General features: G+C 42.2%; 1 protein-coding gene across 1 annotated transcript in view; it reads left to right on the top strand.

Moving 5' to 3' along the window:
* Positions 1-3,719, top strand: part of SPTLC1 (serine palmitoyltransferase long chain base subunit 1) — a 56,881-nt gene extending 53,162 nt beyond the window's left edge. The window contains exons 14-15 of the mRNA XM_032786538.2: positions 235-308; positions 1,998-3,719. Of these exons, the coding sequence (XP_032642429.2) occupies positions 235-308; positions 1,998-2,091 (168 nt within the window). The 3' untranslated portion in view covers positions 2,092-3,719. The remainder of the gene's footprint in view (positions 1-234; positions 309-1,997) is intronic.
* The last annotated feature ends 18,756 nt before the right edge of the window (positions 3,720-22,475 follow it).

A 22,475-nucleotide genomic window follows, 5' to 3' on the forward strand; every position in this document is an offset into this window, starting at 1 on the left:
TTGTGTGCAGAAATGTTTCTTAATGACAGCAAATTAGGGAAATGCTAATAATTCTCTTCTGATACTGGACTTGGTGTTGGTTTTGATGTATACTTCTCTTTCTGCTCCGACTGTGCTGTTTGAGATTCTGCCATGTTTGTCTTCCAGACATTAAATAGCCACTGTTCATAGAATGTAATGGTAATGTGGTATCGAAGTTCCCTGTTGCATAACTGCTTATTTATATGTCTGCAGTGTATGAATAGAAGTATTGCATTAACTCCGGCCCGCTATCTGGAGAAGGAAGAGAAATGTCTTCCGCCGCCGAGGTGAGTGGAAATTCAGAAACCTTTTTATCCCTCTTGCATGAGGAAAACCACCTGACTTTTATGAAAACAAAGCTGCCTGCTTTAGGCCTTTTAATAGTTTGCCAAGTGAGGAATGGGAAATAGCTCCTTACGATAAACTTTAAATGGGTATTATGGCATGTTATAATGGTTATTTACAAGATAATGTATCATAGTAAACTGAATCTTCAGTATCAGCGTTGTATTGTTTTCACTACTACGTTGGCTGCTTACCACGCAGGTTTTCATAAGAGGCCCATTGAACTTGAAAATACATCTAAATGTGGGAATAAGAGTGTGTGTGTTAGGCAAGTGACATGCTCAGTGCCTAATTGGAAAGAGATAGTATGACTATTTGCTTTGCTAGAGAGCCATTGCTTCACAAGTTCTCTATCTTGCAATATACCTTACTTGTCATTGTGCCTGAGTTCATGGCCCAAATATTGCCTTTGAGTGAGGGAGCCATTCCTTTATTCTGCTGGAGAATCAGAATATTGAGTGAGGGTCATATTAGTTTAGGGAGAGACCAGATAGCAAATGTGAAAAATTGCGACAAGAGGTGAGGGGTAATAGGTGCCTAATATAAGAAAATCAGGACCTCTGGTTACCCTATATTCGTTACATAAATAGAGTAAGAGTTAAGGCTAGGCCTTAGTCCTATTGATTATTAGGATGAGCGGCCTGTTAAATTAAGGGCTTATCATTAAATAAACCAAACCCTTAGAAGCTTTAATAATCTATCAGAGGGGCAGCCATGTTAGTCTAGATCTGTAAAAGCAGGAAACTACCACTACATGCATCCGATGAAGTGGTCGTTCACCCACGAAAGCTCATGCTCCAAAACGTCTGTTAGTCTATAAGGTGCCACAGGATTCTTTGCTGCTTTTAATAATCTGTGTAACATTTATTAAGAATGAAAGATTTAGTTGCTCGGTTCAATATAATCTTGTTTGTTAGAACAAATGTTCTGAACTGTCAGATTTTGTCTTAACTAAAAGTTAAGAAAAACAGATGCTTTCTAAAAGTTAAACAGGTTGTTTTAAGAAGAACAAAGTACCTTAGATCCCAAACATCAGGAACAAGTACTCCAGACAGCAAAGTAGATATGTTGAGGAAAAATAGCAAACATATGAATAGGGTGAACAGGCAAAATGACACTGTTGCTATGCGTGATCTGCATGTAATTAATATGAAGGAACAATTAGAATGGTGTTTTTATATAAAAATGTAGTATGTACATAGTATGAAATCTATCAGCTATGACAAGGGAAATAAGTGGTTAGGTATGAGCATGCACAAATGTACAGGTTATGTAAGCATTAAAAAAAAAAATCAAAGCAACGCAAGACACAGAGAGAGAGAGAGAGAGAGAGAGAGAGAGAGAGTGTGTGTCTGGATCTGATAATGAAAGAAATAGCCTTCCTGTGCCCCATGATTAGGTAACTGATCACTGCCCTTTTCTTCTTTGTTTTATTTACGCATGTATACTGTGTTTTAATTAAAGTGGCAGTATATTCTAAAATTCTTACATTAAAGCTTGTTAAATTGGTGTGAACCAAATTTTCCACCCAACAGTTCGGATCTAAATTAAAACTGGTACAGGAGAAACAAAGCAAGGAATAAGTGACATTGCCATTACAAGAGCCAACTCTTCTGGATTTCTTTTTTCAGTATTCGGGTAGTGGTGACAGTGGAACAAACAGAAGAAGAATTGGATAAAGCTGCATCGATTATCAGGAAAGCTGCACAGTCTATACTGAATTAAACTGCTGATATTTGTATCCTGACATTATGAAAAAAAATGTTTTCCACTGTGTGCTGTCTTGGCATCCACTCCAAAGGTTCCAGCTGTTTATGGCTCAACCATTGGTGGAATTGAAACCTTGATAATTAATAGGGTCATTCCAGAATCATGTAGATCTGGTGAGAGGAAGAATGATGAATTTCAGAATTACTAAATGACATACGCCATATGTAAAGAGTACAAACTCTACTTATAGTACTGTTTTAAATTGAATATTATTGTGCAGTAGTATTTTATATTGCTTTCCCCCCCTCTTTCGTAAAAGCCTTACACTTTCCTCAATCCCCTGAAAATCTGAACACTCCATTTCTCTGAAAAGATTGCTGAGCCTTATGAGAATGTAGGAACTTTTAATATAATCTTGATAAAGTAAATTTAATTTTGTTTAAAATATTACCTCTTTCAAGATATTTCTAATATATTTAAAAGCTAAATAGTTAATGTATTAAGGAATTCTTGGTTTTGAACTATACTAAGTACTTAATTACTTAATAATTAAGTGCATCCTATATTTATATACTAAAACTTTCTTTGGTTAACCATTCCTTGAAACCAATTCTTAATCATTGTCCCTTAATAGTCCATTTTCAAAGAAGAGAGATTCACCTCAAATACAGTTTGATTAATGCATTTGATCTGTAAGTATATGCTGGTTTGACTGTTATGGATGAGGTTTTTCTTACGATTAATTCACATCTAGTTTTAGAATTTGCTACCTTTCATATACTGTATGCTGCCAGGGAGCTAAAGCAGTGATGGGCAACCTGCGGCTCGTCAGGGTAATCCGCTGGCAGCCCGTGAGACGGTTTGTTTACATTGACTGTCCACGGGCACATCTGCCTGCACCTCCCAGTGGCTGCAGTTCACTGTTCCTGGCCAATGGGAGATGCAGGAAGCAGCGCGGGCCTCAGGGATGTGCTATGTAAGCAGTGTAAATAAACTGTCTTGTGGCCCAGCAGTGGATTACCCTGACGGGCTGCAGGTTTCCCACCATTGGGCTAAGCTCTACTAATTTGAAGAGATCTAGGAGAAGTTTTAAATGGCAGGGGAAAAAAAATTAACCAAAATGTTGACCTCCTCTCCCCCACTGTATACCAAAAATAGCAATGTGAAAGTTCTGAGGCATGATCTCTAAATTATGCTATTGGTTTACTTATCAATAACTATAATTTAGACCTTAGATTTTCAGAAATGCTTAAAGGATTTTAGTTGTACAAATCCCACTGAGATACAACTAAACTTATGTACTTAAATTCCCCTAGGAGCTTTTGAAAATTTCCACCTTAAAGTTATGTGCAGGTTTGCAGTAAACACAGATAGGGGTACAAACATAACACCAATCACTTGGAAAACAACAACTGAGGGAAGGTGACATAATTTATGGTAACTTTTATAACATATAGATCATTACTGTGTACTCCAGGACTTTTTAGAAAGTCTAATTGTGTTTGAAAACACTTTTTATATTCTGCCTATTCTGTATTCTGGGTTGTTTTATAATGTACTTTTTGGTTGCTGCTACAAAGACTACAGTGCTATATTTGGGAAAGAACCTTGTTTAAATAAAGCTAAACATATTTGATTCAAAACGTCATGTGTCACAGTTAAATTACTACAAATTTGTGTGGAATGTTGTACATAAGACACTTTTTTTAGTCAATTTTTTCAGTACATAGTGAGGTTGTCTGTGTGCTGCCTTTCCAAGTATATCAAGATATCTGCATTCAGATACACCACCAAAGGTGTATAGTGTTCTGCTTGGAATACTTTATAGTCATTCAGAGCCCTACTTCTGCAAGTGTTGACAGTGTATTTTATCAGCAAGTATTGCCAAAATCCTGATTCAGAACAAGGACAGATTCTCCCCCTTTTTGACTACAGGCTTTGGACTACAGGAAACTGTAAAGACATCTCCTTTCTATGTCAGTATAACATGGAAAGGTACCTCACATAGATATTTTTTAAGGATGTGAATGGAGCATGTTCTAAGAACAGTGCCTGTGTGCTCCCAACAGTAAACTTGCACGGGGTGAAAACAGTGTGCTAAAAACCTCAACAAAAAAAAAAAAAAAAAAAAAAACTTGGTCAATTCTCTACATTGTTAGACTCCTAAACCTTTGTGATACTCAGGTCCTGCATCTTATTTTTTCAACTACCAAATAAACCACTTTGAATGGAGAAGACTTGCAAATAAGCTGGGGTTAACTGGTTAGAGAATTTCTGCTTATGCAGTTCACATGCCATTTGGTGTGGTCATAGAAGCAGTTTGTGTGTGCATTAATTACATTTGGGCTTCAACTGATTGCTGTGCCTACACTGAGAGCTCGGACTGTGTGATTCCCTTGCTTGTGTATACATACACTAGTTCTCTTTGAGCTAGCGGAGTATAAATACCAACGTAGCCATGGTAGCACAGGTGGCGTCAGCAAAGGCATGGCTTCGCTGTCCTAAATTGGTACCCACCGGTTTCAGGCAGGCTTGTACATGATGTGCCTAAATAGTGCTGCTGCTACCTATGCTGCCATGGCTACATTGTTATTTAGACTTGAGCTAGCGTTAAGCTGTGTACACAAGCCTGGGAATGACTCCCTTAGCTCATATTGTAGACGTAACCTAACATCACAAGAATTTCCTCCTACAAGTGAGCTTTCTCTAAGGTTTCACCACATCATTCAGGATACATGCTTCCATTATATATCAGAAGTGTGCAGCCACTGGGAAACAAGCTTGCAACTTCACTATCCTATATCTGCTCCCTCTTAACTCAGTGCATGTGCTTTACCTTCTGTTGTGTAGTCAGATATGGGAGAATCTGTTTCTGCACATCTTGTAGCTAGATCAACATCCTCTTCTAATGCAACCCTTTCAAAGAAAACCATTGGCCCAAAAGAGGGTGAATCCCACTGTATTGCGTTTTACAAGGGCAATCCATTTTATAAGAAGCATTTTAGTACACTGTATGGTTTAGCACACCTTCATGACTGACACTATTTGCTGCTAGCAACAAGAGTAGTAGCCTGAAGTTGACGGCACATAGAGGCCTTCACACACATGTGAAGGGATGGCTTAAGTATTTGTATTACAGTAGCACTCCAAGGATCCCTAACTGGTAAAGACCCCATTGTGCTAGGTACTGGACAAACAACAAAAGACTCTGAAGAGATGACAATCTGAATAGGCCTGGAATTATCCCCACTTCCAAGATGGGAGCTGAGGCACAGACCCCAGGCTCACAGAAAAATCCTGTGACAGAGCTGGGAATAAAACCCAGCTCTCTTGAGACTGTCTCAATCGTATGAACATCCTACCTCCCAAATCTCTCTGGCAGAGGACCAGAATAAAAGGCCCTTCTCCTGTGCAACAAGCTTGATCAAAATGCTATACCATTCTGGGAACACACTCCTGACTTAAATGTGCAAATGACTAAGCACACAGTATTCTTTTTTAAGTTAATTTTATCCTGTCACTAGGCTTTCAATTTTCAGTGTACCATATTTTTGTATTAACACACAACTGAATTGTTAATTTGTCAGGGGCAAAGTTAAGCATTTGACAGTAGGTGAAGGACATGTGAGGCTTTGACACCTAGGGCAGCGTAGGAAATGGTTTAGGAGTACAGAATAAACATATTAACATGTAAGCTTAGTACTGACCAATGTTGAAATATTAGGTATCCAAGTCAATACCCCATTCACTTCTCACACTTTTTATTTTGGGCTATCTGCACGCTCAAGGGTTACTATTGATTTATGTTCTGTTCACCTTCGGAAGGTTTTTCCTTGCAATTAGAAGGGCTAGGAACATTTTTTAAAATATATATAATTAGCTCAGATGCTGAAGCATCATTTGGTAGTAAGTGATGGAATTCCACCACAAATTGCAAGTCCAGGAATACACCTGGATTAAATCATGGGTTATTTCCCCCTCTTTTTAATGTGCATTGTAATCTGGCCCATTTTGCTAACTTCTACATGCTAGTTAAAAAAGTAACATTTCTTTTCTCAACTGAAAACCTGACATTACTATTTTTGAGATCATCAGACCATCCTTTTTCTAATGGTGATAGTGCATAATAAGGAAATAGTTAACCTGTGGTTTGTTGATGTAAAGTAGAATTGTTACAGCTAGCATTAATTGAAGTATTTGGTACTGAATGTTACTACAGACAGGCTACAAAGCCACTGTTCAAGTAAATTCTTTCCTGAGGTATAGGGGCTATAACTGGCACAGGGATAGATGTTCCTGTCCCAATTTAGGCAGATCTGACCTGCTACATATTAGCTTTTATTTATTTAATTATTTATTTATTAAAAAGTTATGTGAATGCCAGTGGCATCTAAAAGCTGGACTTAGATGCCTAAAGGAGGAGTTAGGCACCACAGAGAACTTAGGTGCCTAACTCCTCTTTTAGGCATCTAAGTCTAACTTTTAGATGCCACTGGCATTCACATAACCACTGCTCAGCTACCATCTAATCATATAGGTGCCTACATTCCAGGCAGTGGGCATACACAAAGCCACCTGAGTCCTGACACTACCCAACTACTTGGCACCTAAATTCATGTTAGCCTCCATGGTATTTACAAAGTAGGCATTCCCTTACCTATCTTGCCTGTGAGGCTCAGTCCACAGGCATGCTGTGAGTATGCATGACATGTACAAAAGATAGTGGTGATGGAGGAGCTCCCAATAGTCCAGCATAGAGAGTGCTCATCCAGGATGTGGAAGGTAAAAAGTAAAAAGGGGTTCCTTTCCATTTGGTGAGGGAAGAAAGAAGAAGTTACTCGCCTTGTGCAGTAATGATGGCTCATCTTCTTGTTCTTGCTCATGTTGATTCCATTCTAGATGTGTGCGCACCCACGTGCACAGTCATTGGAGATTGTTGCTGTAGTGGTATCCATAGAGTTGGCAGTGGCACCCTCTGGAATGCGCCCTCGTGCATCAGTATATTAAGTGCTGCTGGCCCTATGCCCTCGCAGCCCTGTCTTACCACCCGTGACAGTCGGAGCACCTTCCCCTTGCTTCAGAAGTGAATAGCAGTTTTCTCTCATCGTGAGCTTTATATACAGCTTGTTTACAGTAGTTAGTCAGTAAGTAGGGGTTAAGTAGTGTTAATCAGTGAACTAGAGTCCCAACAGGGACTTAGCCCCAAGGCGGGACATGCCCTGGTCCCTGGGTTTTAAGACTTGTTCTGCCTGCAATAGGCCTATGCCTGTTAGTGACCTCCATAACAGCTGCCTAAAGTGATTGGAGGAGTCGCACATGAAGGACAAGTGTTGTATTTGCAAGAACTTTCATCCTAGAACTCAAAAGGAGAGTGATATTTGTCTAAGGGCCCTCCTCATGGAGGGCTCACTTCACACAGCATTGGAGTCTTCCCACTCTGACTCCATGCCCAGTACAGTGCTTCAGTGCACAGTGCACTGCACTGCTCCCCTTCACCGGTGCCCCAGAAGCAGCTAAAGAAGCAAAACTCCCCATTGCAACCAAAAAAGATCAAAGGGGCGTTGGGCAAAGGACCAAGTTCGGGCTGCCCGCCCTCTCCGGAGCCACAATACCTCTCAGGACAGCCCTCCAAGGTTCCCCTACGGATCCAGATCCGCCTTCCAGGAGTGGTGGGGACTCAGACATTTGGCGGGGCTATCGACATCTGAGGCCCTCCTGGCATCCAAGGATCAGAGAGCTCTCCTGGCACTGCTGGTACTGCTCATGGTGTTGGATCTGGCTAAGGCTACCTATGAGGGTAAACCAGGCATGAGACTGCCCCAATTGAATGCCATAAGTTGCCAGAGAAGAGGTAGCATTCCCTGGCTTTGCAGCCTAGGTTGTCCATTAGACGACCCAGGGTGCTGGCACCATGCTTGCGGTCACCATCAGCACGGCACGGCTCATCTATAGGGAGACATCAGGCTCCATACACCCAGCACCGATCATCCTCCTGCCAGCTGATCCCTCAGCCTAGATCTCCATTGGTGCATCGTTCCCTTGACTACAGGACCAGTCACTGGCATGGCAACAATCTCCCTTTCCCAGCACTGGTCTCTGGAAAAACGGTCCTCTTGATTTGAGGCATCACTCTCCCCTGGCTATGGTCAGCTGCCAGACAAAAGCTTTGATGGCCCCACCCTGGTCACCGGAAGGGGACTCATCTGGATTGGAACAGGACTTCAGCCTCTTGCTACAACAGCAGCAGCCCTTGTCGGCGCCTGAGACCACCTCGACTTTCATGGTGCTGACCTGGCAGCAAGGCCAGTGGCTATATTGGAATGTGTGGGGCATATCAGTTATGCTGATGCCCTCTTCCACCACTTCTCCGTTGCTGCTTCAGAGAAGCAACTGATGGCACTGGGCTCAGTGTGTGGAGCAGAATCGGATCCTGGGGCAGAGGTGTGGATGCCCACTCCAAAAGACCATCCCTTCACTGAGGCCTTTCCCTGGTGGTCTAATGCTCATCATCATCATCAGATGCAGAAGTGCGGCCCTCTCATGCCAGACACCTGATGACTTTAAGGAAGACCAAGGCCTCCTCCAAAGAGTGGCTGAACTTGGGCCTGGAGGTGAAAGAAATAGCAGAACAGTTGGACATTTTATTCAACATGCTCATGGTGGCAGCCTCCTTGTGAGTCGCATTGCCCATGCATGATGGGATTCTAAAAATAGCGAAGGCCCTCTGCCAAAACCCGTCCTCTATCCCACCCACCTCCAAGTGGGCAGAAAAGAAGTATTTTGTCCCTGCTAAAGTGTTCAAATATCTATATACCCGTCTGCCCCAGGGTCATTGGTCGTATCTGCGGCCAACAAGAGAGATGGATAAGTGCAAGCAAGTTCTACCCCAAAAATAAAGATGCCAAGAGGCTGGACCTTTTTGGGAGGAATGTTTATTTAATGGACAGCCTTCAGTTTAGGGTAGCGAACCACCAAACTTCATTGGGAACACATAAATTTAATCTGTGGGACTCCCTCAGGAAGTTCAAAGATTCTCTGCCCAGGACTTGGTCCCAAAGTTCACCACATCAAAGAGGAGGGTACAGCAGCAGCCAGGAGCTTCCTCCATATGCCCTGGGATGCAACCGATTTGATGGCCAGGGTCATCGTCTCGACCATGGTAACGAGATGCAGTTCCTGACTTCAAACCGCGGATCTGTCCCAGGAGACGCAGTCCTCCATCCAAGACCTCCCATTTGATGGGAGCAAACTCTTCTTTGAGCAGACGAATGTGAGGCTGCATGGACTCAAGGACACTCGAGTCACCCTCCACTTGCTGGGCCTGGATGCGCCACAAACAGCAAGGAAGCAGTTCAGGCTGCCCCCTCTTCCTAGGCCTTGGCCTCTTCGGCAGGGCTTCTCTAGAAGAGACAGAGACATGGGTTTTAGTCATTGCCGCCCCTCCACTTCCTGTTCACCAGCTCAGCCTGGCCTGGCGAAACACCATGGGGACCAGAAGCGCTCGTCTCGAGGCTGTGCTCGAGAGTGACGCCCTAGTCAATTTCCCAGATCCACCTTTGTCATAAACAGACAGTAAAGGGTTAAGAAGTTCATCTAGCCTAGCTCACACCTAACCAGAGGAACCAATGGGGGGGACAAGATTTTTCAAGAGGAAGGAGGAAAGTTTTTCTTTTGTCTGTTCATGAAGTTCTGTGCCGGAGTGAAAAGATCAAGGAATCACCCAGGGTAGTGAGTATTAGAGGAGGAATGAATTAGCTTATGTTTATTTCCTTTTGTGACTTTGTCTTTTTGCATTAGAGGGATAATCAAATTGGGTTTTCTTTTGTGTACTAAGGTTTTGGCCCAGGGGAACATCCTCTGTGTTTTGAATCTGTTGTTTGTGAGAGTAGCTTATATGCTAATCTCTCAGAGGTATTTTTTTTTTTTACCCCTTTTCCTTAATTAAAAGTCTTCTTTTTAAGATCCTGATTGATTTTTTCCTTGTTTTAAGTTCCAAGGGGTTTGGATCAGTGTTCACCAGGAAATTGGTGGAGAAGTCTCTCAAGGTTACCCAAGGAAGGGTTGCAGTACCTGGGAGGGAGAGATTACGGAGGAGGGGAACAGAGTTTCCCAAATGACTCATGAACAGCTGTTTTAAACGATAGGGATGGTGGAAGCAACCAGATCTAAGCTGGTAATTAAGCTTAGGGGTTCTCATGCAGGTCTGCTCATCTGTACCCCAAAGTTCAGAGTGGGGGTGAAACCTATGACAACCCTACTCTTTCCTCAACAGCCTACCTCCCTTGCAGTTGGCCTAGTTGCGAGTAACCTTGGACTGTTAGATGCTCGACATTATATTTCTGGAATACACCCTGCAATTCTTGGCTGCCCTTTCCTGTCCCTCTTCAGGGGCCCTTCTCGGGAGCAATTCCTCGCTTAGGAAGTGGAAAGCCTCCTACAGCTGGGAGTGGTGGAGGAAGTCCCTTGGGAAATGAGATGGAAGGAGTTCTAGTCCCACTATTTCCTAAAGCCAAAAGTGAAAGGGGGCCTAAAACCCATCCTGGACCACCTGCGATGCCTCAGCAAATATCTCAAGAAGTTGAAGTTTTACATCATCTCCCTAGCCTCCATCATTCCCTCCCTGGACCAGGAAACTAGTTCGCCGCCCTTGACTTGAAGGGTGCATATTTTCATATCTCCCATCTTCCAAGGGCACAGACGGGTATTGGGCTGGCGCCACTTCCAATTCACGGCATTCCATTTTGGACTTTCATTGGCCCTTCGAGTGTTTACAAAATGCATGGCACCAGGGGCCGCTTACCTGAGTTGCCAAAATCTCCAGGTCTATCTGTATCTTGATGATTGGCTCATCAAGGGCAGATCTCGGGATCAAGTGCAGAAGAGCCTCAATCTGATATGCTGTCTGCCACGGTATGGGCTTGTTAATAAACAAAAATAAATATATGCTAATACTGATGCAACAGATAGAGTTCACGGGGCAATCCTCGACTCCATGCAGGCCAGAGCCTTCCTTCCGGAGGCCCGTTTCCAAGCCATGTCAGACTTGATCTCTCATGTGAGGGGCCCACCTGCTCACCACTTCTTGCATCTGCCTGAGGTTGTTAGGCCACATGCCAGCATGTACTTACGTGGTCTGTCATGGCCGGCTCCATCTCCGACCACTGCAAGCATGGTTGGTGTCAGTCTACATCCCCAACAGGCGCAGTTGAGACCTGTTAGTCAGATGCTGGATCACATATGGTCATCCCGGGAATGGTGGCTGGATCCTGGCTTGGTGTTGGAGAGAGATCCATTTGTGGCCCCGTCCCTGTCGCTGACAGTGCTCACCAATGCTTCAGACCTGGGCTGGGGATCCCGCCTGGGCAATCTCAGCACACAAGGTCACTGGTCGCAGGACGATTGCTCCCTCCACTTAAACGTCAGAGAGCTCAAAGAGGTTCGCTTGATCTGCCCTGCTTTCCTAACCCACCTGAAAGGCAAGGTGGTACAGATCCTGACAGACAACATCGCTGCAACATTTTTTATCAACAAGCAGGGCAGAGCCAGGTCATCAGCCCTTTTTCCAAGAAGCTGTCCGTCTCTGGGACTTCTGTGTGCAGCATGCCATTCATCTCGTGGCTGGGCACCTCCCTGGGTCAGGAACATGTTAGCAGATCACCTCAGCAGGTCCTTCTCTTCTCACCATGAATGTCCACTCCATCTGGAGGTGGTCAACGTGATCTTCCAAAGGTGCGGCGGAGGACTCTCCGGGTGGACTGGTCCGCGTCCCAACAGAACAGGAAGTGCCATGCATTCTACTCGATTCAGGGGATTGACAGAGGCTCCCTGTCAGATGCCTTTTTGCTCCTGTGGTCAAGACCCTAATGTACACCTTCCTGCCAGTGCAACTAATCCACAGTCCCCAGGAAGATCAAACAGGACAAGGCAAAGGTAATCCTGATAGCCCCGACTTGGCCTCATCAGCACTGGTTCGGCACATTGCCAGACCTTTTGGTGCGTGCCCTGCTGCAGCTGCCTCTCTGGCTGGACCTGCTGTCCCAGAACCACGGTGGTCTGCTACACCTGAACTTGGCAGCACTGCACCTGATGGTTTCACTGCTGCGTGGTTGAATGCGGAAGAGCAGGAAGTGCTCGGCCCTTGTCCAGCAGGTCCTTTTGGCTAGCAGAAAGTCCTCCACTGGGGCAAACTACCTGGCCAAATGGAAGAGGTTCACATGCGGGGCCTTGGATCAGGATATCCAGTCTCAGCAGGCCTCACTGCAGTCGATCTTGGACGATCTTCTACATCTCAAGCTCCAGGGTCTGTCCCTTTAATCAGTTAAGGTCCACTTGGCCACTATTTCAGCTTTCTATCCTCTGTTCCAAGGCAGGTCGGTCTTTGCTCACAATATGATGGTTCATTTTTTTGAAGGGTCTGGAGTGACTCTATCCCCACATCCAGGACTCCGTCCCTCCTTGGAACCTGAATCTTGTGCTTTGCAGCTCATAGGTTCCCCCTTTGAGCCTCTGGCTTCCCGTTCCCTTCTCCTCCTCTCCTGGAAGGTTTCTTTCCTGGTAGCAGTAACATCTGCCCGCAGGATCTCTGAGATTAGGGTGCTTACCTCGGAGCCACTCTGTACAGTGTTCTACAAGGACAAGGTTCAGCTGCGACGGCGTCTGGTTTTCCTGTCCAAGGTAGTTTTACAGTTTCATATAAAGCAGGACATATACTTGTCTTCTTTCCAAAACCTCATAAGTCAGCGGAAGAATGCAAATTACACTCTCTGGACATCAGGAGAGCACTAGTCTTTTACATCGAAAAGAATAAGCCGTTCCATAAGTTGATGCAGTTGTTCGTCACTGTGGCAGACAGGATGAAAGGTCTTCCAATGTCCGCCTACAGAATCACTGCCTGCATCCGTTTCTGCTATGATCTGGCGAAAGTGCCTCCATCAGCAAATGTAATCACCCACTCGACTAAGGTGTAAGCCTCGTCGGCGTTCCTGGCCCAAGTGCCGATTCAAGATATCTGCAGGGCTGCTACCTGGTCATCCATCAGCATGTTTACGTCTCATTACGCATTTACCCAGGAGGCCCATGATGATGGTGGCTTCAGTAGAGCAGTGGTGCAAACCACACGACTGTGAACTCCCAGCCCACCTCCATGGATACTACTTGAGTCACCTAGAATGGAATTGACATGAGTAAGCACTCGAAGAAGAAAAAATGGTTACCTACCTTTCGTCACTGTTGTTCTATGAGGTGTGTTGCTCATGTCCGTTCAATTACCCATTTTTTTCTTTGTGATGAACCCAGACCATTGGCCTAATGGAGGGCATTCTAGTGTGAGACACTCCCCTGTTGAAGCTGTTCCACTTTGTACGTAACACTTAAATGTTCACTGGGTTAGTTTTTTTTTGTCACAAACAGAGATGGTGGTGCTGCTGCTACCACCAGTGCCTCCCCACACTCAAAAGCACAGTAGTTAAGGGACTCCCACAGGATGTGAGAGACCTGGATTCAAGTCCCTGCTCTGGATCAGGAAGAGTGGAGATTTGAACCTGTGTATCCCACATTCTGTCTGAGTGCCCTAACTACAGGGCTCTTGAGTGTGAGGGGCGGTGCACTTCCGGCTATGAAAAAGGTGCCTAAGCCAGGTCAGTCCTAACTTCAGGGTAGTTGTGAATCCTGAAGGGAGGGAGGCAGCTCCCTCTAGGCCAGAATTAGGTGCCTAATTCCCTTTGACTCATAGATTTTTAAGACTAGAAGGGACCATTGTCGTCTAGTCTGACCTCCTGTATAGTACAGGCCATAGAACTTCCCGAAAATAATTCCTAGAGCAGATCTTTTAGAAAAATAACTAATTGTGAGACCCATCCCTCTTCTTAGCATTTCCTATTGGGTAGGTTAGGCAGCTCCCTAGTCAGTGAGCTGGCTTCTATGAATCCTTTTTTAGGTGCCTAACTCTCCCCATACTATGCTTTAGGCCCCCGACTTGGCTTATGAATTCGATTAGGCAACAGGCTTCTTAAGTCCCTCTTTTGAATCTAGTCTGGTTTCTTTATATAGGCCAGGGCAAGGGGATGGTGATAATGATGGTTGGGGAGTCTGTTTAAGCTTTTGACACTAGGAAGTTAACAGATTGCAAGATTTAGTTGGAACACTTTACATTTTAGTACTTTTGGCTTGCATGAACGATATATAGACAATTTTATGGGCAAAGGTGTATTGTTGTTATATTTGCATGAAATCAGTTTGTTCATGTATTTCATCATAAGGCATATTTCTTCAAGTAACATACATAGGATCCAGTCCTGTTCCCATTAAAGTACCTGGAAAAGCATTCATCAAATTCAGGTGGGATTAAGATGAAATCCACACGAGCCTCATCCTAAATTTCAATGCTTCTTTTGCAGCTAAAGGTCCAGATTTTTGAAGATATGTTGATTTTTTACAGCAGCTAAGGTTCTGGCCATGAGGGTTTCACTTCAATAGGGATACCAGGCTGATGCTTCATAAAAATAGGTTAAAAGTAGCTGATCAAGAATAACTTGCATTAACACTTTTAGTAAAATTTAGCATGTGGTTTCTAGGGAAAAACACATCTTAATTCAATAACAAGTTACTGAAGTTGTCCTCTTAAAGGAGCTAGTGATCAATAATATAGATTGGGTGTTTTTTGATGGCAACCAGGTAATTTCCTTTTGCAAAATTATATTTACATTATAAAATTCATAATTCCATGCTACCTAATGCCATTAGTTTCTCAAAGATTATAAACCCAAAGAAGATTATTTACTTGAACATTTGAAAATAAGTGATTGTATTAGTTTCTTTTTTTTAAAAGGAAATCTGCAATTCCCTTTTCTGTTTATGGTAGAAATCATTATTTTTTGGATGGGAGGTGAAATACATAAGGAAAATATTAAGAAAGAAGTGAAGGTATGGCTGAGTAGCTTTGATTTTACACTTCTGAAATATGATCCAGGTCACTACAGAGAATGGTGTACTCCCTCCTTTCTGTCATTCCATCTGGACTTAATTATTTTAAACTAGGTTGTGGGGTGTTGGCATTCACTGATCTATGAAGCTGCTACTGCAAAAGTATTTTGCATCCTAAGATATAAAAAATGTACATGAGCTGTAAAAACTCCTTAAAAAGATATTTAGAGTTAACCCAAAGCATTTGAGCATTAAACTGTTTCAGTGTCCCAGTAAAAGGAAACATTTGGGGGAATATGTCTTGTTGTGTTATATGTACACTGGCAGTTTTTGTGCTAATGAAAAATAGGTCTACTCTGTCTTGATACTAACCGGATTGTTCAAACGTTACTTTCCTGGCCTCTATGCTAGAATCATTCTAAAATATGCATAATAGAAATTATAGATACTCAGTAACAAAACAACCATTTGAGGGGTCCTTTGAAAATGTAGCATGGCCCTACACCCAACTTTCTTGCCAGCTGTGATCACATCTCCCCATCTTCTTGTACTCATGATTCACCATCCAACACCCATGAGGGTGTTACAAAACCTTCCCACCTCACCTGTTTATGGGGCTACACACACCCCACTTAGGCATATGTGCACATTGGAAAGCCAAGAGGTAGAACTGAAGTCACCCTTCCAAGCAGGGGAAGGCAATTAGGGAAGGCAGTTTTTTCTGCTGTAGCCCACTGATTGTTGGATCCAAATGAGGAGGTGGAATTGAAATAACACTGACACCTGGAGTGGGTATTGGACAGAGAACCACCACAAGCATGCAGATCTGGGTGGCTGACTAGGCCTAAAACTTGGAAAGAGCTAAAATTCAAACTTTAAGATATCCACTTAGATTATAAACTCATGAAGAGATCTATTTAGATCTGGGTGAATGCTACCATATTTAGACTAAAATCTCTTGGGAGGCAAAGACTGTCTCTTACTACACGTATGCATGAAGGCTAACACAATGGGTCCCAACCTCAGTTGGGATTTCTAGATGCTTCTGTAATTTATATAATAAGACTACAAGAAAAATAAGTTTGGAGGCCTTCAGTTATCCAGCACAGTAAGAGTAGTCTGCATCTTAAAAGACATATTTCCCCTAGCACCTCAAGAGCATATTATAGTACTGTCTCACTGCACTGCCAGTGTTTTGATCAGATGCATATTTCCACTAGAAATAGTATTTACTAAAGTACAAGCACATTCAATGCAGGCTGAAATTTGGCATGCAAAGACCCCAAATCTATTTCTAAATAGTGTCAGTTTAAGCTGTTTTTTTTAGACTGGGAGGTGTTAATGGCTAACAGTAGACAATCTCAGACTTTGTTAAAGTTGGTGAGGTGCTAAGCACCTTTCTTTTAAGCTAAATGGAAGCAATTAAATGTCTTATGTAGTGATAGCTGGAAACAATAGTGAGCCACTGCCCAAGGTAAAGGTCACATGACAAGGCCAAACATAGACTAAACTGTGTAGATTGAGGGCTTTCCCTGGGCTTGATCATAAAATGCAGGAGCTAGGGATTCATTGTTTGCAGCTGTGGGTCTGTGAGGCATCAAGCAAATAAAACAGGACTATGGCCCTGGGAGGAAGAAGAAAGAGAGCTTCTTTTGGACACAGCACTGGCTGCAAAGGCAGACTTGAATTTCAAAATACGTCTTCCATCAGAACAAGTATTTTACTATTATTCAAGCATCCAAAAATGTGCTAGCTATCTCATGCTGTAAAGTGAAAACATTGTTCCCACTCTGAAAAACACTCAATCCAACTTCAACATGAGACTACAAACATATGTTACAGACAGACAGACATTGAAGGGTGTGGGGAGAGGAGAGGAAGGCAAGGATGACAATTATAAGCCTGTAGGGTTACTCTGAGACAAACTTCTCAATGATTTGATTCCCTTTAATAATTTTGCTAGGTTTGGGTGTGATGAGGTAAGATGATGGAATGGCTTCAAAATACAGTCAGTCATTATAAGATCTGGATGAATGCTTAAAAAAAATTCTGCCATGATTTATGTTGGAATATGTAAATAAATTAGCTCCCCCGGCAGCGCTTAGAAGTGCGAGTGTGGTCGCACGCCAGCGGTAGGAGAGAGGTCTCACTGCGCTCCTGGTAATCCACCTGCATGAGGGGATTAGCTCCAAGCACTAGGAGCACAGCTCCCAGCGCTCGGAGCCTGTCTACACTAGCGCTGTAAAGCACTCAGACTTGCTGCGCTCAGGCAAGTGATTTCACCCCCCTGAACCAGCAAGTTAGAGTGCTATAAAATGTAAGTGTAGACAAGCCGCATGTACTTTGTGTTCATTTTGGGTGAAATTCACCCCAGAATGGAGGGTGAGCGCAAAGTCCATGCTTTATTTACATTTTATTTAAGCCCTAATCTGAGGGTTTTAATAGGATTTACGTTGGACTTTTTTGCCTGCTGCTGGCCCTTTGCATGAGAGTGAATTTTGCCCCCAGTGAATATTCTAATAACCTTGGAAACCATGAATATTGGAGAATATTGACAGAAAGCAAACTTCAGATTCCGGAGTATTCACATGGGGATTCTGATTTGTAATAGAACAAAAACACACCATGTGACTTATGTCCAATCAAAATAGCTCAGATTTGTATAGCAAACCCTCAGAATGTTCACAGACAAGCTACACATCACAAACCATTAGAAATTATTCAGAAAAAAAGTTTTGAATAACAAATTCCTGAGCTGTTCACAGATACTTGGTGAACAGAAAAAGATGAGCAAAGAAACTGTTATGAAAATCATTCCCCCATATCTATACTGCTACTTTTCAAAAAGGTTTTTAGCAAGCAGTCTCTAAATATATACATGGGTTCTCATGATATCAAGTTTTAAAATTGTCTTAATAGGCATTTGTACGGTAGATATGAAAACTGTTCTTATCTGTCTTGTCAGTTCTTGTGCTCCTGGTTACAAGTTGTTTTTCTTCTATTGTTTGTTATTACTTTGCATTTTTAAAATGTCAACATGAAAAATAATCTGAGAGAAGTTAACTAAGTCTGTTCATTTTTGTAAACCCCAGTTCTTCTGCTTCTTACCCCTCTGTCATTCTGTATTGATTGTTGAACACTCTAATTCTATGCACATTAGACACAGATCTGTGAACACTACAGCAGCTTAGTTCCGACTGTGTAGATTGTGAACTTTTTTTCCAAACTACTCTTATGAGTTCGGAAGTGTAGGTCTTTGTAGTTATAATACGTTGTATCATGTAAATCCATGTGAATACACACACCTGAACAAAACTTTCCCTTCACATTACTCAGCATAGACAATTTGATTGTGTTGAGATCTTTCTGAATCTTTTATTTTTTCCTTCTTCCCTCTTCAAAGACTTTCCCCCTCTTCCCTTTATGAGAACTTTCCAGGGTAGGCACTAATAAAATATTAAATGTCTAGAAGATGTTGAGCAAAACAAAAATATTTGGAAGACATTAAGACATATTCAAATAGGGATTCAGTGATTATATCCCTACTTCCCAGCTTTGGAGGCAGGCCACCTTGGCAAGGCCAACATTTGTCTGGGTGGCCTGGAGCAAAGGGGAGCAGTGGAATTGCAGAAAGTTGGATGGCTCTGGATCTGTGATCACCCTATGCAAATGTGCTAGTGTAGATTAAGCGATGGGTTGCTCCTTCAAAGGCATCTGATTTCTGTCCCTGCTTCCACAAGAATGAACCTCCCAGCTCAGGTAAACAGACTTACAATAGAGGGGCTCCAGCAAGCGCTCTAAAAATAGCATGGAAGTTGTGGCTGCAGTGGAGACTCAGGTGAGCCTCGAGCTTAGGCCTAGGGGGTTGGTTGGGACTTGGGAGAGTTGACTGCAACTGGCCCCAAAAACAGCTCTCACGTACTGTGCTACAGTCTATCTCAGGAAACAGCCTGCAGGCCTAAGCTTCTCTCCTCTGCTTCTGTGGCACTTAGCTATGCTGCAAAACCATATGCCATCTGGTCCATTAAGCCAACCAACACTGGATGTTCCCCAGCCCATAGAGCATGAGCTTTCGTCACAGAGGGAACAGAGAGAGAGGGAGAGACAGAGCAAAAGAGGGGGAAGGAAAGAAGGATGTTTGTGTGGGATGTTTGTTGCCTTTTAAAATAAATAAATAAATGTATTGAAGGCCAAGATTCAAATATGGACACCTAAAGTTGCTGCTTCCATTTTATTATATTCGGCATAATGGTATAAATACACACACACTTTTTTAAAATTGGAAGTATGATAAGAATATGTACATCCATATTCCCTCTCAGCCACAACATACCTAAATCTAAGTAATGGTGGCATTAAATGATAGCAGCTGGATAGAAAACAATGCAGTAGGAATAATTCTGTCATTTATTTTGAAATAGCGGATCCTTGTTTCCCGTTTCCCACTCCCCTTTGTCCAGTTTTTTGGTCAGTTTTAAAATAACTATTCAAGGCTTTCTTAATATAGTCTTATTGTATTAAGGTTGTGACCAAATGGAGTAGGATCTCTTGTTTTATTCAGTGCAACCTAAAATGAAGTAGGTGCATCACATTCAAGTCACAGGATTTTTATGAGATGGTAACTTTACATTTCTTGTTAATATTCTGAAAAAAATATAAATCCTAGTCTGTTGTTGCTTCAGAGAGAGTTTCTGACTAAACCGTTTTTAAAATTCTGTCTACGCCTTTAACTCAGGCAGAAAACAAGTAATAAGTGATCACTAAGCTTTCATAACATAAATCCTGTTTTAATAAATTTCTAATACCTAGTGAAGTTATATTTAAAAGATGCTGGATTCTGACCTGTTAAATTCATCACCTGCTTGCCTCACAACATTCTCCTGGAGGTTAAGCGTTCATGTCCCTTTTCACCAAGAATACATCAAGTTATTACTACTTCTGGACAACAGGACATAAAATTTCCAAATCATGCTTTCCTATAATAGTTGTGTATAGATGTGCCCTCTCTAGGAATAACAAATAGCATCATTGGTGTAACTCAACAAATCAAAAACAGTAAGGGGTCATTTAATTTGTAATTTAGCATTCATAATGTTAAGTATATTCAGCATCTTTCATTCAAAGAGATCCTTAAAACCTTTGCAAAATAATTTCACAAGCTATCCATAAAGGAATCACTTCAATCACCATTGAAATGTGGCTGCTACTGAGGTAAAATGTGACAACAATTTAATGATGCAGCAAAACTATGTAACAGTGTAAGGCGAGAAGTAAAGAAAAAACAAGTGAAATCCTGGCCCACTGGAATCCCAGTTTTGCCATTTACTTTGCTGAGGCCAGAAATTCACCCACCTTCTGTACTTAGCCCTTGTAGGGTTTTACATCTTCAAAACTGTAGTAGTTAGCTAACAGCCTAACCTCACAAGCCCCCTGAGAGAGAAATAAATTAAGAGCTGTGTCTGAACCTTAGCCACAGATTTATTTATCCATCCATCCACCGCATCCATAGTATCTGATAAACTTTGAGGATGTTCTGATTCTAAGCCAGACTTTGCAGCTGGGGTCTATCTTCTTTACAGATGAGAAAACCAAGACCCAGAAAAAGATTCTCTTTAGAAAGCTGGGAGTTGCTGGGTCCTAGACACATATGTAGTTCACTAGACGAGGCTGACTCAAGTGAGCATCAAAATTAGCTTCTACATCCAATTGCAAATATAATTGTAATGTTTCTTTGATTTTAGTCCATTACTTTCTGTTCATTCTTTAGTTCAAATCAGAATAAAGGTAATGAAAGCTGCACTTTTTACTCTTCAGAAGGTGTGTCACGGATAACTGAGAATTAGTCTTTGAGGATATGGAGAAATAATGGATGCTGGATGATTCTGCTGAACAGAAGGCCAGTATATCATCAGTATATCGATCAGCATAAAGTGTACAACAGGGAGTGCAAAAAGCCTAACTAGTCTAACAGCTAAAACTGAGAGAGCCACATTTCTCCCCTGTGGGCAGATGGTTATGTTTTTGACCCAGTATAACTTCTTTAATCATTTAGATATACAGTGGATTTGAGAAGGCTCCAGATGGAGGCTGAACCTCTGACCCTTTAACATAAAAACATCTATGATACCAATTACACCATCTGTTGGTCATAAAACCACATTCTCTATCTTTTCTTGGCTTTTGTGCTATACAAAAGCTGAAGGGTGATATTTGGGACTGTTCTAGTTTATCCATGCACTGTAATGCAGAACACATTTCCACACAAAGAATGAGAACAAAGCACAATAGCACTGAAGTTCAATTTACATTCTCAGTCAGTGAAAACAAAAATGAAAATAAAAAACAGTTGTCTACAAGTCATTATTCATACTCAAACTATGTCTTCAATTGTACTTTTTCCTCCAATGCCTGTGGTGAAAAATAAACTCTGAAAAGTCCTCTCACAGGCGCATGGCATCTGTAGAGTAACATTCTGTAGCTGCAGTTGTAGGTCCACAAGCCATTTCAAGGCCTCTTCTGTGGTGCTATGGATATCATCCATTTCACCGTAGAATCCATATTTGGGACACTGTTATAATACATTCGATTTTCTCACCACAGTTGTACGAATAGAAGCCTTTGATTTTCCACTTGTGCATCATCTAGCTGCATCTTCCATGGTTTGTTCAGATGAAGTTCAGTGTGGTCCCACGCAGACATTGAAAAGTCCTGGATAGCAAGAAAGTCTTTGATCATAAAAGAAAATATGGGACTGAAGGTTACACAGGTAGGCCATGTTGGTAGATGGCATGCAACTGATATTTTTCCTGCTTTTTAAAGATGCCTTTGTTAGCAATTTGCATTGATGATACGAGACAGAGGTGTGCTGTGTAATGCCTGACTAGAAAACAATGACATGCTAAAGATTCAGCAAGTCTGTCATAAGCTCCCACAAAGCCACTCTAGCTTCACATCCATTCCATCCCAGCGTATAGCATAGTCTCAAACAGTGTCTGAAAGACTCAAGAGGACTTTGAGAAGTGGCTGGATGAGAATCAGGATCCAGTAAGTGCCAAGGCTATATCAGCTGAAACTTTTTGAACTGAGATTGCAGGAACTGATAGTGAAAACATTTCTGTGCTGAAGATAATGATCAATAGAGGATGCTTTTCTAAATTATGATCATAAGGACTTTAAAGCATTAGGATACGGCATGGCACCCTCAAACCTAGGAAATGAGAAGAAAATCAGCTATTAGTTCCTAATGGATTTTGAAGGCACAGCACAACTTTTCAATTGTTTAGAGGCATTATGTTTCCAATCAGTAGTTCAGATTTTTTTTCTCTGTGTTACTTGTGAATTTTGAACTGTTTTAAATAGCAATAGTCATTTCAGTGTATGCTCTTTTTCTTTGGAGTCAGTGGCTGTTCTCAATGTTAAACTAGGTATGAAAAAGATCAGCTTAGAATACACATTGCTTTATATTTCAGTGTGGAGGC

This window comes from Chelonoidis abingdonii, chromosome 6 (assembly GCF_003597395.2).
Source record: "Chelonoidis abingdonii isolate Lonesome George chromosome 6, CheloAbing_2.0, whole genome shotgun sequence".
NCBI lineage: Eukaryota > Metazoa > Chordata > Testudines > Testudinidae > Chelonoidis > Chelonoidis abingdonii.